At 42.7% G+C, this 13994-nt stretch overlaps 1 protein-coding gene across 1 annotated transcript; it reads right to left on the minus strand.

The window, feature by feature from the left end:
- Positions 1-11186: 11186 nt before the first annotated feature.
- On the minus strand, positions 11187-13666 carry LOC149142004 (uncharacterized). The gene is made up of 3 exons (XM_089451376.1): positions 13583-13666; positions 11939-12418; positions 11187-11249 (listed from the first exon to the last, which is right to left on the minus strand). Exons 1-3 carry the CDS (start codon positions 13664-13666, stop codon positions 11187-11189), a joined length of 627 nt encoding a protein of 208 aa, XP_089307502.1.
- Between the last annotated feature and the right edge of the window lie 328 nt (positions 13667-13994).

The following is a 13994-nucleotide window of genomic DNA, read 5'->3' on the forward strand; positions in this document are numbered from 1 at the left end:
GCCACCCATTTCCTCTTCTTTGTATCTTCAAAATATTTCAAAATCGAAACGAAGGCCCCAACAGGCCCCGACCACAGTTCTTTGACTCGTCCCTGAGTCAATTTATTTCGAGCTCTGTGGGTCCTGTTGGTGTCTCTGTAGATACTCCTGTTGGTGGTTGCGCTGGTTCTGCCGGCTGATGAGGTAATTCTCCCATTGTCTCCTCTGTCATTTGTTGGGTGGTTTCTTCTCCCATTGATCCATCTTTTACTTGTTGTCCTTGTTTTCCAAACAAAGGCCCCAACTAAGGAACAACGGTGGTAGTCCTTTTCCTGAATTCATTGTATTTTTGGAGGGCAGCTTCCCATGCGACTCAGCCTGTTGAGTGAAGTCTTCGATTGTGTTGGACATTAGTTCGCTTGGCCTTTTACTCTACAGACAGTCCCACTATTCTTCACTATTGTTGCAAACTTCCTTCAGAGCTAGAACCTATAGTCGAATCGGTGGATGCAGGTCTCTTATAAACTTTTTGGTTTTCACCGATTCTTCTTCGATTTGATCAACCTGTGCTTGAATGATGACGATTTTCTAGTCAATATTCTGGATTTCATTAGAGTCCATGCATTCTCTGCTGCTAGAAAAAAGTATTTGTAACTACTCTCTCATATGATACATTGGCTGATTCTTTAGCGCGAGGCTTCCCAGCCAGTCGTGAACTCTATCCACTAGGGCGTACCCGTCTGCTAGTGCTTCTGTGAGTGCTTGTTTCTTGGCTACCACTTCGATGATATTTCCATCTATTGTTCTAGCATATATTTCGACTGGGTCTGGTAACGTTGATCTTCCTGTTTCCAGCTTCTTCTTCATATCAGCGTTTGTTGCCACAACATTTGAACATGTTGCTTGAATGTGACCGAAGCAACTCGCTAGTGTGCAGGCTGTAATGTCATTTGGAGCTTCTGTGTTGGCATTTGTGATCATTGGCCATAGTAACCAAAATTTCTCTGTCTCCTGATCGACTTGCGCCTGCAAATCAATATTTTCCTGTCTCAGATGATCTCTTTCCTCTGTAACTTCCTTTAGATGCTGTTTTTGCTGCTTGTGTTCCCGAACTAGGTCATCATGTATTCTTTCAGATATCTGTGCAGCTTGTTGGATAAATGCAAACAACTGTGCCGATGACCAGTGCCGCAGGGTGTCAGTCTGCATTGTGCTTAGCTCTAGAAAATTTTGCTGAATTGGTAGGCCGCTGGCAATGGATTTCTCATAATGGTAGGTGGAGAATGAACTGGCTGTGATTGTGGGGTGAATTGGGGAGAATGATGTTAGGGTTGGGGACCACCAGGAAACTTATAGGGAATAATGGATGGTACAGTTCACTCCCCCCTAATTGTGAAAGGATTGTGATTGGTTCTTTCTCCTCGAGTGGGTTCGACCCAAAAAGTAAAGATGCTAGCGATGTCGGTTGGGCGCCACTGCCAGAGGTGGCCTCTCTAAGCTGCTCTGTTGAATCAACCTCCATGTCTTTAGTCGCTAGTCGTGTGCCGGAGGGGATGGTTTCTGACAGGGTTGTGGAGGTGGAGGCCATGTGGGGAGAAGGTTCCCGCGACTGAGGTGGAATGGTAGAGGGATTTGGGGGAATTTCTTCAACAATTGGTGATGCGGGTACTGATTGTCTGACCTCATCAATAAGGTCGACAATGTAAATAGCTGGGGTAGTTCTGGGCTTCTTAGCCTCCAAGTTCTTAACTACTCTTTTCTTTCTGGGTTTTGGGATTGTTGGCTGAGATTGGGTTCCAATTCCACTAGCAGGAATTGCCATAGCCAGCGGAGTTGTAATTATAGGCGTAAACATAGTAGAACCTTGAAAATGCATGGATTGATTAGCCTCACCTGAGTACTCATCAAAGCTTGCGATTTTCTGCCTTATTGCAAACATTTGTTGTTCCATTTGCAACACCATTGGGTGTATATCTTCCTCAGCCAGTTTCTTTCTGCTGCTTTCTCCCACTTCTCCTGCTTGTGATTGTGGCTTTAATCCACTAAACAGGTATCAGTACTTTCCCTTTGTAATCTCCCATGCGACTACCGCCTATGACCCAATCTCGTTATGGAGTGCTTGTTATAGACATTTTTGTGCCTTATAGCTATAAGCATGAAATGTCCATAATCTAAGGGGTCCAAAGTCCCTAAACATGTTGTTCCTACCCATAGAGGAACAAGGCTAACAAACCACAGCAATTCACAGAAGTTCTCCACCAGAAACTGCTCAAAAACAAGTCAATTCAGGATCAATTCAAAGGCTCCACTAGCTGTCTGCGCTGAAATGCAAAGTCTACACTGGCTACCTGCATTGCAACGCAGGTAGAAGCACTACCAGGGTGCGCTGAGCGGGAATTGACAAATGGCAAGTTCATTCAACAAGGTGTCAAGACCCTGGAAGCTTCCAAAATCTTCCTCAATGACACTTGCCTCAGTGAATTCGACTAGTGATGAGTAAGAGGTTCTCAATCTCCAAGTGGAAGCAAGAACTGACAGAGGGAGAGGACACTAGCCAAGTCTCAAGCTGACTCATCCTCTCTCCAAACATCTATATATGGATCTCTCCTCCATGAGATCTAGAGGCTGGAATTTTGTTATAGCAAAGAATTGTTGTTGGTTTGAGGTTGGAATCATTGGGTGCTTAATGCTTTGAAGGAAGGTGAAGATAGGAATTTCATTTGCTGGGAAGGAGATGCTGGATTGGAGCCCTCTGGGTTGTATCTCTTCCTGAACCTTGTTATTCATCAACAAAGCTATCTTGGTTTCTCCTATATACTGATGTATCTTTGATGTATGATTGCATTAGTATGTTTAGTTTATTTCTAATCATGAACTAGTTATGAATATGAATCTATGTCTTTGTGTAGTGTTCTCTTCTTGTGATCTTGCAGAAACCTCTTGAAGCTGGGCGAGCGAGAAGGCAAGTAGCTGGGAACTCCCAAAGAGAAGAGAAACCGGATCGAGGGACAAACGGAAGACACCGGTTAGTCCATCCATCTCTCTTCATTCTTAATTCATAAAGGAAGAATACTAGAATAGCTGTCTCTATTTGTTGCTAAGGCACTGTCACACCTTAGGTGGATAGGATCGTCCTGCATAGGCATTTTTCCCCACAACAAATTGGCGACTCTGCTGGGGAGATCTGTTTAGTCATTTTATTTGTGTTTCTATCATTGTTTGTTTCATAGACTCAACAACAACCATCGAACTGCATCTGCTATTCTCGGATGCAAAGTAGACAGCTGCTGCTTTGATCCAATCACTGGATTTGTCTATGATCTGAACAATGGACTCACAAATGATTTGATGATCCTTTGTGATAGATCTTAGCCCTTCTTCAAAGCATCCCTTTGATTGTACCTTGCTTGTTGCTTTTATTTGGCTTGAAACCGTAGATTAATCAGCAAACTGTGACCCAGAACCCAGTGAGAAACTCTCGTTTCTCCTTCAGCGCAGACCTTGTGAAGAGGTTCTGCATTTCAACGCAGGTCCCGTGAAGGCTACCTGCGCTGAATGTCAAAACCCCTGTGTTGAGGGTGCGTTGATCCAGTTAAGCCTTGTGCAGCTGGGGTTCTCTGCTCTGTTTTGCCTTGTTTTGATCTCTGTTTTTGCAGCCTGTAACCAGCATAGGTACCTGTCTGATAACTCCTTTTCTCTACTTAAATTCCGCCTCCTTTTGTACAAAAAGACTGTGAGTGTTTTTATGTGTTTGTGGCATCATTTACAGTTTTCCATTGCAAAAGTGAAATAATCATCCTGTAGCCCTTGATTCAGATCTGTTGATTGTGATCTTAGGAGAGAGTTCATTGGCTGTTTGCAGTTGATTATACATTTACTTTTGCTTTTGGTTTGAGTTTGTCTCTTTTAAGTGTCGAAACAAGTATTCATTTCGAAAATCGTTAAGTGTTGTAATCTCTTCTACCCTTTCTGATTTCGAAAAAGTAAACTTGTTTGTATTTGTTATTTAAAAGCAAATTCAAAGTTGTACAAAAAGCTTTCTTTTTAGGCATCAATATTAAGAAAGCGGAAAACAAACACCTGCATTGTGCATTTTCATCTTGATAGTTTGCATGTTTGATTTAGGAAAAGTGCATTAGAGTGTGCTGATTGCTCTTTGAGAAAAGATGGTGTCTTTCTTTTCCCTTTGTAGCTAGGATTTTCATAGTTGAAAAAGATATAAAGCTTGCTTATCATCTTTAGACTGCATTTAGGAATTGTATCATACATCTCGTGGTGAACCTCAAAAGGCAAACTTCTAAAAAGATCAACCTAAAATAAATTGAATGAACTTAACAACGCTTTGCAACATAACGCACAACATAGAGGTCTAGGCTAGAGACGTGTTCCGGCGTCGTAAAGCCTGGTGACTGTCGATCTCGCTGATGGTGGGTGATTCCTCCTGAGGGACGATAGCGCCAGTACGGATTGTGCTCCCACGTACCGTCGCATATATATTGGGAGACCCCTATAGGCATAAAACCTTTATCCTTACGAAGCCGTGTCGGCCGCCCTACTGATCGCAATGCACTGAACACAGCATTCAGGAAGATCGACCGCCCGTACCTTAAAAAGTATTCTGCGGTTTTGCGAAAAGTTTGGCACACCCTCTACCTAGAACTCCAGAGCAGTTCCTTTTGGCCTTTTTCAGACTCTATAACGGAAAAAGTCCATCCGAGCATTTTTCACTTCGGGCTCGTTAAAACATCGAAGGAGACTAGAGTCATCTTTAGCTTTTTCTCGACTCTTTAAAATTGAAAAAGCAAGTTGTGTCTAAAGCGTCGTTAAAATTTATTTTAAACGGAACAATCACCCCTTCTTCCTGCGTTGATCTTTAGGTTGAGAAAATGGAGCACACCAACCAAGGAATTCCCCTTGGTGGAAATCCTAGTCCCTTCTCCTCTTGGGGAGATGTTGGTGCGCCCCACATGGCCACATTGTCGCTTCCAGGACTGACAATTGGCTTGCCGGTCTGGCTCTTCTCAACCAATGTCGTTCAGAACACCACTATTCCTGAACAGTCGAATCAACAGTTAGACCAGACCAGAGTTACCCACCAGCCTTCTACTTCATCTAATTCTTCCTCTCCTCCTTCCTCTTCGCTTGACGGAACTAGTAAAACAAAAAACCAAGTTTCTAAGGAGAAGAAGGAAAAGAAGAAGAAAGAGAAGAAGAAGAAGGAGCCAAAAGCGACTGGGGGCAAACAAGTGGCGTTTGACAAAAATCCACACACAGCACTGACTAGGCCTAAATCGCCATGTGTCATATGCAAGGGAGACCACTTCCACAGAGATTGTCCCTGCATCCCTCGGATACTAAGGGACTGGTCTCCCCGTCTGCACAATTCGGTGGCATCAACCTCTGATAGCCATGTTGACAGCTCACCATCAACTAGTGAAAGTGAAGTCACAGGACAGAGAGGGAAAGCTAGATTTCCCTGCAAACTGTGTGAAGGCGACCATGCCATCCACCTTTGTCCCCTCTTAGATGAGGCTAAAAGAGTTTTGGAAGATCGCCCGATTTTACAAGCGCAACTTCCTCCTGGATATCAAAAACTCCTGCCAAGTCCTTCACCAGTTGAAAACCCGGCTGGCCCGCTCAGGTGGTCAGCCAAAGCACCTATCATTGAGGATGAACCGTCTGAATCCATACCTGACGAAAGTCAAAAGGTTGAGGCGGCAGTTGACCCGGTTTTGCCTTCAGAAGCTCCATCTTCGAATGATACCATCACAGAGGAGAATAAAGACGACACCGTCCAAATTCTCTTCATCAACACAGACTCCGACGAACAAGGGGGCAATTTGCCCATTCCTTTATCGCAGGAAGGAACTTCGTCAGAGTCATACCCGGCCGTCTATTCGGTCCCACCACCAAGCAACCTAGTTGTCTCGTTCGACTGGAACCAACTAGGCAGACCCCGTTTGCCAGCAAGCATACCATTCAGGATTATCGTTCAAATATATAGAATGGTAATGGCTGGCACCATCATTGATGAGGGGGCATCTGTGAGTATCCTTTCCTCTATTTCTTGGAAAGCGCTTGGTTCGCCAGCGCTTTTGCCTGAAATGAGAAATCTGACAGGCTTTGATAAAGGAACCAGTCGACCTTTAGGGATCCTCCCCAATGTGCCTATCACATTGAAAGGGAAGACCGTTCAAATGAACGTGATGGTCGTTCAAGGACCCTTGGATTATAACCTACTCCTTGGACGAGACTATATATATTGCATGGGAGCCATCGTCTCCTCACTCTTTAGAGTAATGTGTTTTTCGCACGAAGGAAGAGTGGTCAAGCTCGTGGACCAGCTTTCATTTCCCGGATCACGCATCGCAAATAGTCATATACCATCCCTAAATGGTCTCTTCACGCAAGAAATGTCTCAACCCACGGTCCGTCCTCCTGATGAGCGCGAGTAATCCGGGAGGATATGACTGGAACCCAGGGGGCATGCGTCCTGGTCTGCTTCGGCAGGAAAACTTTGGGTATAGAGTAGGTTTCCGCGGGAGAATATGACTAGTCTGTACCCCGCCCTTGCTGGAGAGGGGTTATTCTAGAATAAGATTCTGTTGTCAAAGCTACGTGTTTGACACTAAGGTCATTCACCTTTGTCTATCTCGGTAGATATCGCCGAAGAAGTGTTTTGTTTGAAAGATTAACGAGACAATCTTTGGGTAGCCTGAAAGAGGTAGGCCTTTCCTGCTTAAAAAAATGTTTTGGCGGACAAAGTAAGGGTAACCTTGAAATCATATTTTATGCCTGGGGGCATGCAAACCTTTTGGAATGCAAGCAAGGGGCGGCTATTTATTTTTTAAATTTTTAGGTCCTCCCTTTAAACCTGTAGGTCTAACCCTTTAAACTCGTAGGATTAGTCGTTTCCAAACTTGCATAACGAAAGGATCCGGAGCAAAGCTTTGTAAGATGAAGCTCCATAAAAAATAGAATCTTAATGAGACATTCTTATCATATGACTGGGTAATCGAGCAGTTTTAGCACACAGTTCATGCTCGTTAAAAAATAAACGCAAGAATCGAGCAGTTTTAGCACACAGTTCATGCTCGTTAAAAAATAAACGCAAGATCCGAGCAGTTTTAGCACATAGTTCATGCTCGTTAAAAAATAAACATAAGGCCGAGCAAATGTTTCCACCCGCGTTTAAGCTCGTTAAAAAATGAACTATTCTGGTAAATAACCACTATGAATGTAATATCATCAGCCATTAAAGCCTTGGTCGTGTTTGCCCGTCACCTCCACTTTTCCATTGGCCGATCGTTCACCTCCATATGATTGTTTACCCAATTTGAGGAACAGCTGCGAAGAGTGATTTCACTAGCCATCCTTGTGACACTGCCGTGATTGGAAAATTCCAACCCGTACCTGGAATCAGCTGCTAACCCGTTTTATCACTCGTTCCTCAAAAGACGAGTCTTCTTTAAGCTCTTTTCATCTGACTCGTAAAATATGAAAAGATTGCCGAGTTTTGGCCTTCCAGCTCGTTAAAGCGACCGAAAGAGCTATCCCTCCTCTAGATTTTAATCTTTTTGGACCTGAGGGATTATTGCACAAAAAGATCGAGCGCTTGTTTTGTTCGGCTCGTTAAAACTATCGAAAACTCATCCCTTCTGTATTGTTTTATACTTTTTCGGACTTAAGGGATTAGATGACGAAAAAGGACTTCCGGAGTTGACTTTACGTACCTTTTCAGACTCTCTAAAAATGAAAAGGACCGATTTATCCTTGTCGTTAGACTCGTTAAATGCATTAAATAGCGACGAACTTGTCTTTAGACGAGAACGAGTTTCACTATCGCTAGGCTCGTTAAAACATAGCGATAGGCTTGCCCGAAGGGCAAGTTATAGAACAAGCATATGTTATCCTCCTCAAGCTTGACAAAAATAAAGAGGTACTGGTCAGCAATGACTGGGGAAAAATTGGGAGAAACTCAAGAAAACTTTGATGGTAGCAAGTCGCTCTTGAACATGACACTTTTCCTCCGTACCACAATCGGGTTGGGTTGTTTCATTCACCGGTCACATCACCATGGTCTCGCCATACCATCCATATTTGGGGTAATGCTACCGATCCATCGCATAAGTGTCGCCATATGTTCAAGAGAAGTCGTTCAGAGAAGTCAACCGTGTCCCATCCACTGCCATACATTATCCTTCATCCTTTCATGACCGCCACCCTGAATCATATATCATCAGATCGTTTTCACCTCCATCAAAATCATTTGCTCCGTTCCGTGTCACTGATGTGGGATACATTAAGGCCCTCCTTTGACGGATCGCTTCTTGTCGACATCAGCTCATTATCCAAGAAGTTGATCTAGGAACACCCCTTCAGTACTTTGAAGCTTGCATGCCTCAATGGCAAGTTTCTCACTTCCGGCGACAGGTATACATCAATGACCTTCGACCGAAAGATTTTGCGTGGTGTTCGACGCCAAGTCCTTTATTCACACCACGTGAATTGTACTGCAGTACCTTGAGGGTCATTATCATTATCGGTGATTCCTCTCACGCTTGTTAACGGTTTACCTCATTGACCGGTAATCAAGCGATGTCTTTCCATGTTCGACTTCAGAACAATTCTCACATGGATCGACTTGTACTTAGAGTGAAGATCGAACGAGTTTGAAGACCCCGAATCTAGTTTCATCCATCCGGGCTGCGATATATATTCAGAAAAAATAAAGACATTGACATGTACATCATTGCAGCAGATAATCATCCTACCCCAAAGGATGATAATTTCATCAAAATTATCAGTCTACCATCAGACGATTGTCTGTTCTATGTACAGAAAAAATGAATTTATAAAGCTGAGCATGGGAATGCCCGCCTCAGCTAGATCATGAAAGCAGTATGAAAAATAATGTATTGTATTGTATTGTGTTACAGGTCTCCTCCCAGCAATGAATGAACTTCGGATCCTCCTGATAAAGCATTTCACCCGATAAACGACCTCATACTTTAGGGGGCAACTGTTATAGACATTTTTGTGCCTTACAGCTATAAGCATGAAATGCCCATAATCTAAGGGGTCCAAAGTCCCTAAACATGTTGTTCCTACCCCTAGAGGAACAAGGCTAACAAACCACAGCAATTCACAGAAGTTCTCCACCAGAAACTGCTCAAAAACAAGTCAATTCAGGATCAATTCAAAGGCTCCACTAGCTGTCTGCGCTGAAATGCAAAGTCTACACTGGCTACCTGCACTGCAACGCAGGTAGAAGCACTACCAGGGTGCGCTGAGCGGGAATTGACAAATGGCAAGTTCATTCAACAAGGTGTCAAGACCCTGGAAGCTTCTAGAATCTTCCTCAATGACACTTGCCTCAGTGAATTCGACTAGTGATGAGTAAGAGGTTCTCAATCTCCAAGTGGAAGCAAGAACCTCCAAGTGGAAGCAAGAACTGACAGAGGGAGAGGATACTAGTCAGGTCTCAAGCTGACTCATCCTCTCTCCAAACATCTATATATGGATCTCTCCTCCATGAGATCTAGAGGCTGGAATTTTGTTATTGCAAAGAATTGCTGTTGGTTTGAGGTTGGAATCATTGGGTGCTTAATGCTTTGAAGGAAGGTGAAGATAGGAATTTCATTTGCTGGGAAGGAGATGCTGGATTGGAGCCCTCTGGGTTGTATCTCTTCCTGAACCTTGTTATTCATCAATAAAGCTATCTTGGTTTCTCCTATATACTGATGTATCTTTGATGTATGATTGCATTAGTATGTTTAGTTTATTTCTAATCCTGAACTAGTTATGAATATGAATCTATGTCTTTGTGTAGTGTTCTCTTCTTGTGATCTTGCAGAAACCTCTTGAAGCTGGGCGAGCGAGAAGGCAAGTAGCTGGGAACTCCCAAAGAGAAGAGAAATCGGATCGAGGGACAAAAAGAAGACACCGGTTAGTCCATCCATCTCTCTTCATTCTTAATTCATAAAGGAAGAATACTAGAATAGCTGTCTCTGTTTGTTGCTAAGGCACTGTCACACCTTAGGTGGATAGGATCGTCCTGCATAGGCATTTTTCCCCACAACAGTGCTGCTTCAGTTAAAACAAATTTCTATAGCCTCATCTTGAAGGTGTTAGGATGGACACATTTGGGTCTAAGATAAGTGTGCCCTTGTGAGGCTTCAAACCATATTTCCTTGGAGAACTCATCCAGAAGTGGTTTGGGTATTCTCTCCATTAACCTGATTGTATACAACATTAGCTCATACCATTCGGTGAAAGCTACCTCATTAATTTCTTTGCTACTCAGGTCTCTCGAAGCTCTCCATGGTTCATATCGGAGCGCTAACGACTTCCCTTCAGTAATCTGCATCATCTCCCTCCCCCTTGGTGGCCGCCATTTCCACATTACCAGAGTCATCAATATGTATCCAAACACGAAATTGGTACTCTGCTTGTAGATATATTCATAGGCCTCGAAGAGCTCATTTAGTATGAAGGCGGACCAGTTGAGCACTTCTCCATTACAATATTCCTCCACAACCAAAATTGCATCTAGAGTGCATTCATTTCTTGTGAAGTGTCTCATTGTTTTGCTTGCTATGATGTAGCAGGTGAACCTTATATCAATTTTGCTAATCAGGTCAATCTTAGCTCCCCTTCCCCCGCGCTTTGTTCCATATTTTCCATAGTAATCATCTTCTCCCTACTTCTTTTCTCTTTTCATTCCTGCCTAGAACCCTATGTTCACTGCATTTCCTCCTGCTGATAGCCCTGTGAGATGATGGATATCATCTATGTGAATTGGATACTCCTTGTCGAGCCATAGGGATCCCCCATGCATTCTGCTGGCTAGTAGCTTTGTACACTGCATTGCAGCCAGTTGAGTGTCGAAGACCGGTAAACTTCTCAAATTGATCAGCGTAGACCTCTGTAAACCTCTGAAATCTTCTTTGACTCTGGTTGTTCTTGTGCCATATTCCTTCTGAATTTCCTCTGTATAGACCTCCCTCTTCAGCATTGGAAACTGGAAATAATCGGTAAGATCGTTGTCAACCAAGGTAGATTTGTAATATTTGCCATATGGATTTTCCAGCAGGACAATTCTCTCATCAAGTTTGTCTTCTGGTACTGAAATAATTCCCTTTTCCATTTCTCTTCATTCGATAGACAATCGTCACTGGAGGCTTTGAAATTTTGCACTTCTATTGTTACTGTTCTTCATAGAGGATTTGGAGCTTCTCTACTACCTGCACTCGAAATTCTGTAGCTTCCTGCATTGTCATGCAAATTAAGTAGCTGGAATTGAAACAACATTTCCTGACTGGAATTTGGCATCTAATTACTACAACAACTTTCCCCATGTACCCTAACCATGCTTTGCCGCCGTCGGTTGACTTGGACCTGATATCTTTGACCTAGACTGGGGAAGAATAGAGTGGGCTGCATGGCTAATAGTTTTTCCATAATGGAGGGTATTTATTAGCTAAATTTGTTCCTAACGGGAAAATATTTTACGGTTTCCACTTGACAATTGCATTATTAGTTACTTATTATGGAAATGACTACTCGTACGGTGGAAAGGACGGACAAAGCATGTGACTATTAAGATTGAAAATGCGTCTGCCTACGTGTGTCTAAAGACTGAAAAAGCATATACCTACGTGTGACTTTTAAGTCTACCTATTCCCCCTGACCACAAATGGGTTGCGATATCATGACATTTTTGCCGCAACCTTATTGATGTTTTTTTCTTATTATTGCTAAAAGACTACAAAAGACATAAACTTCAAATGAACATTGGAATGACTTGGCTAACTTTTATTGACTACTACCTACTTGCGGGCTCATTTCCGAGACCCCCTTAACTTGATAGTGTGGCTTTTGGCATGTGGAAGGGTTTCAGGCATGCGTCGTTTACCCATCCGTGTAGCATTTCTCCATCCAGTTGCGCCAACCTTACCGCTCCAGAATCTTTGATTTTCGCAACTATAAACAGGCCCAACCAGTGCATCTGCAACTTACCCGAGAACTTTTGGAACTTGCTGTCATATAATAATGCATGATCTCCAACTTGGAATGTCTTCTTTCTAATATGCCTGTCATGCCAAGATTTTTTCCTTCTTTGCTCTACTGACTGGTGAAATTCGGCCAAGAATCTGGATTCATCAAGTTCCATCAGTTGATTCAATATTTCTTTTAATGCTACATCATCTGTCATTTTTTTTGCTTGAGAAATAAACATGCTGGACATTATGAACTCCGCCGAGACTACTATTTCTTTTCCATATACCAGCTGAAATGGTGTTTGTTTATGAAGTCTTTTCACTATTATTTTGTATGTCCATAAAGTTGCTGGTACACGTTCGTCCCTGTTAGCTGATACAGTTTTCGTAAGACCTTTCTCCAGTATTTTAGTGAATTCCTCAACAATCCCGTTGGCCTGTGGATGATATAGGCTACTTTTATGATGCCAAATCATAAATTTCTTGAGAAGAGACTCAACAGTTTCATTAATGAAATGTGTTCCTTGATTTCTTGTTAGGCTTTTTGGGCATCCAAATATTGAAATTATATTTTCAAAAATGAATCATGCAATAGTGTTGGCTGTAAAGTCCTTGACTGGTGTTGCTTGTGCCCATTGAGTGAGATATTCTATAGCCGTTATTATGTATCTTGCGTGTGAATGCTGCACTGGTGGTGTTATGGGTTTGATGAAGTCTACTGTCCATTTCTCAAAGATTTGCACTGTATGAACTGGGTTTAAAGGGAGTTCATCTCGACATGAAGGATTTCCAACCCTCTGGCAGACATCACAATTCTTAACATATTCCTTAGATTCTTTGTGGATGGTTGGCCACCATAATCCTGCATGCTGTATCTTCCTTGCGGTGGCTTTTCCTCCTCCATGGCCTCCCGCGACCCCAGCGTGACATTCCCAAAGCACATCTTATTTTTCATGCTGAAGTATGCAGCGTCTTAGGACTTGATCCAAGCCCATCTTTTAGATATGTCCCGCGATTAGTTCACAGTCCGCTGCCCTCAATATTAGATGCCACTTCTGCGTTGGTGTATACCCCTCCGGGCAATGCCCTGTTGTTAATATCCCAACAATTTCTTCTAAGTAGTCCAGAACTGCCTCTATTCTGAATAAGTCAGCATTAGGTAGTTGATCATCTAATGACCCTTCATTCTCTCCAGTCTCTAGTAGTGACAGATGATCCGACCCCACATTCAGCCTTTTGGGTTTGATGACTACCTCAAAAGTGAATTCTTGGAAGAGTAACCAATGACATATTCTTCCTTCTAACACTGGTTTGTTCACTAAATACTTTAGTGCTAAATGATCTGTGAAAAATTTAAATGGCACTCCCAACAAGTAATTCCTGAATTTTTACAGAGAGTAAACCATGGCTAGTGCCTACCTCTTTGTTTTTGTATAGTTCCTTTCTATAGTTGACAGTCTATTGCTCGCATAGTACACTGGGTGATCCATATTTCTTTGGCTTGGTTGCACCAATATTGCTTCTAGTGCGATCCCTGACGCACGAATATGTACATGGAATGTCTTGTTCCAATATGGGTACACAAGGAAATGAGCACTTACCAGTTTCTCTTTCAACTTATTTAATGTTGCTTGATAGTCCTTCGACCAAGTCAATGCTTCCGTCCTTTTATGTAACTTCTCCATCGGGGCTGTAATTGATGCATAGTTTCTGATGAACCGCCATAATACCCTGTGTGGCCTAGAGTGGACCATAGTTGCTTTACATGGTGTGGTGGTTCCATGTTAACGATTGCCACAACCTTTCGGGGTCTACACACACTTCATCTTTGTAAACAATGTGGCCCAGCAATGTTCCAAATGGAACCACAAAAATTCACTTCTTGAGATTCAAGGAAATTTGCAACTGTCGACATCTTTCAAACATGACCCTTAGTAAGCTTGTGTGTTTCTTCAACATACTGTATATTGTCTAGTCATCAATGTACACTTCCAGGAACCTGTAAATATAATC

Source organism: Pinus tabuliformis, chromosome X (assembly GCF_031772625.1).
Source record: "Pinus tabuliformis cultivar Carrire ecotype Pingquan chromosome X, CPIR1, whole genome shotgun sequence".
Lineage (NCBI taxonomy): Eukaryota > Viridiplantae > Streptophyta > Pinopsida > Pinales > Pinaceae > Pinus > Pinus tabuliformis.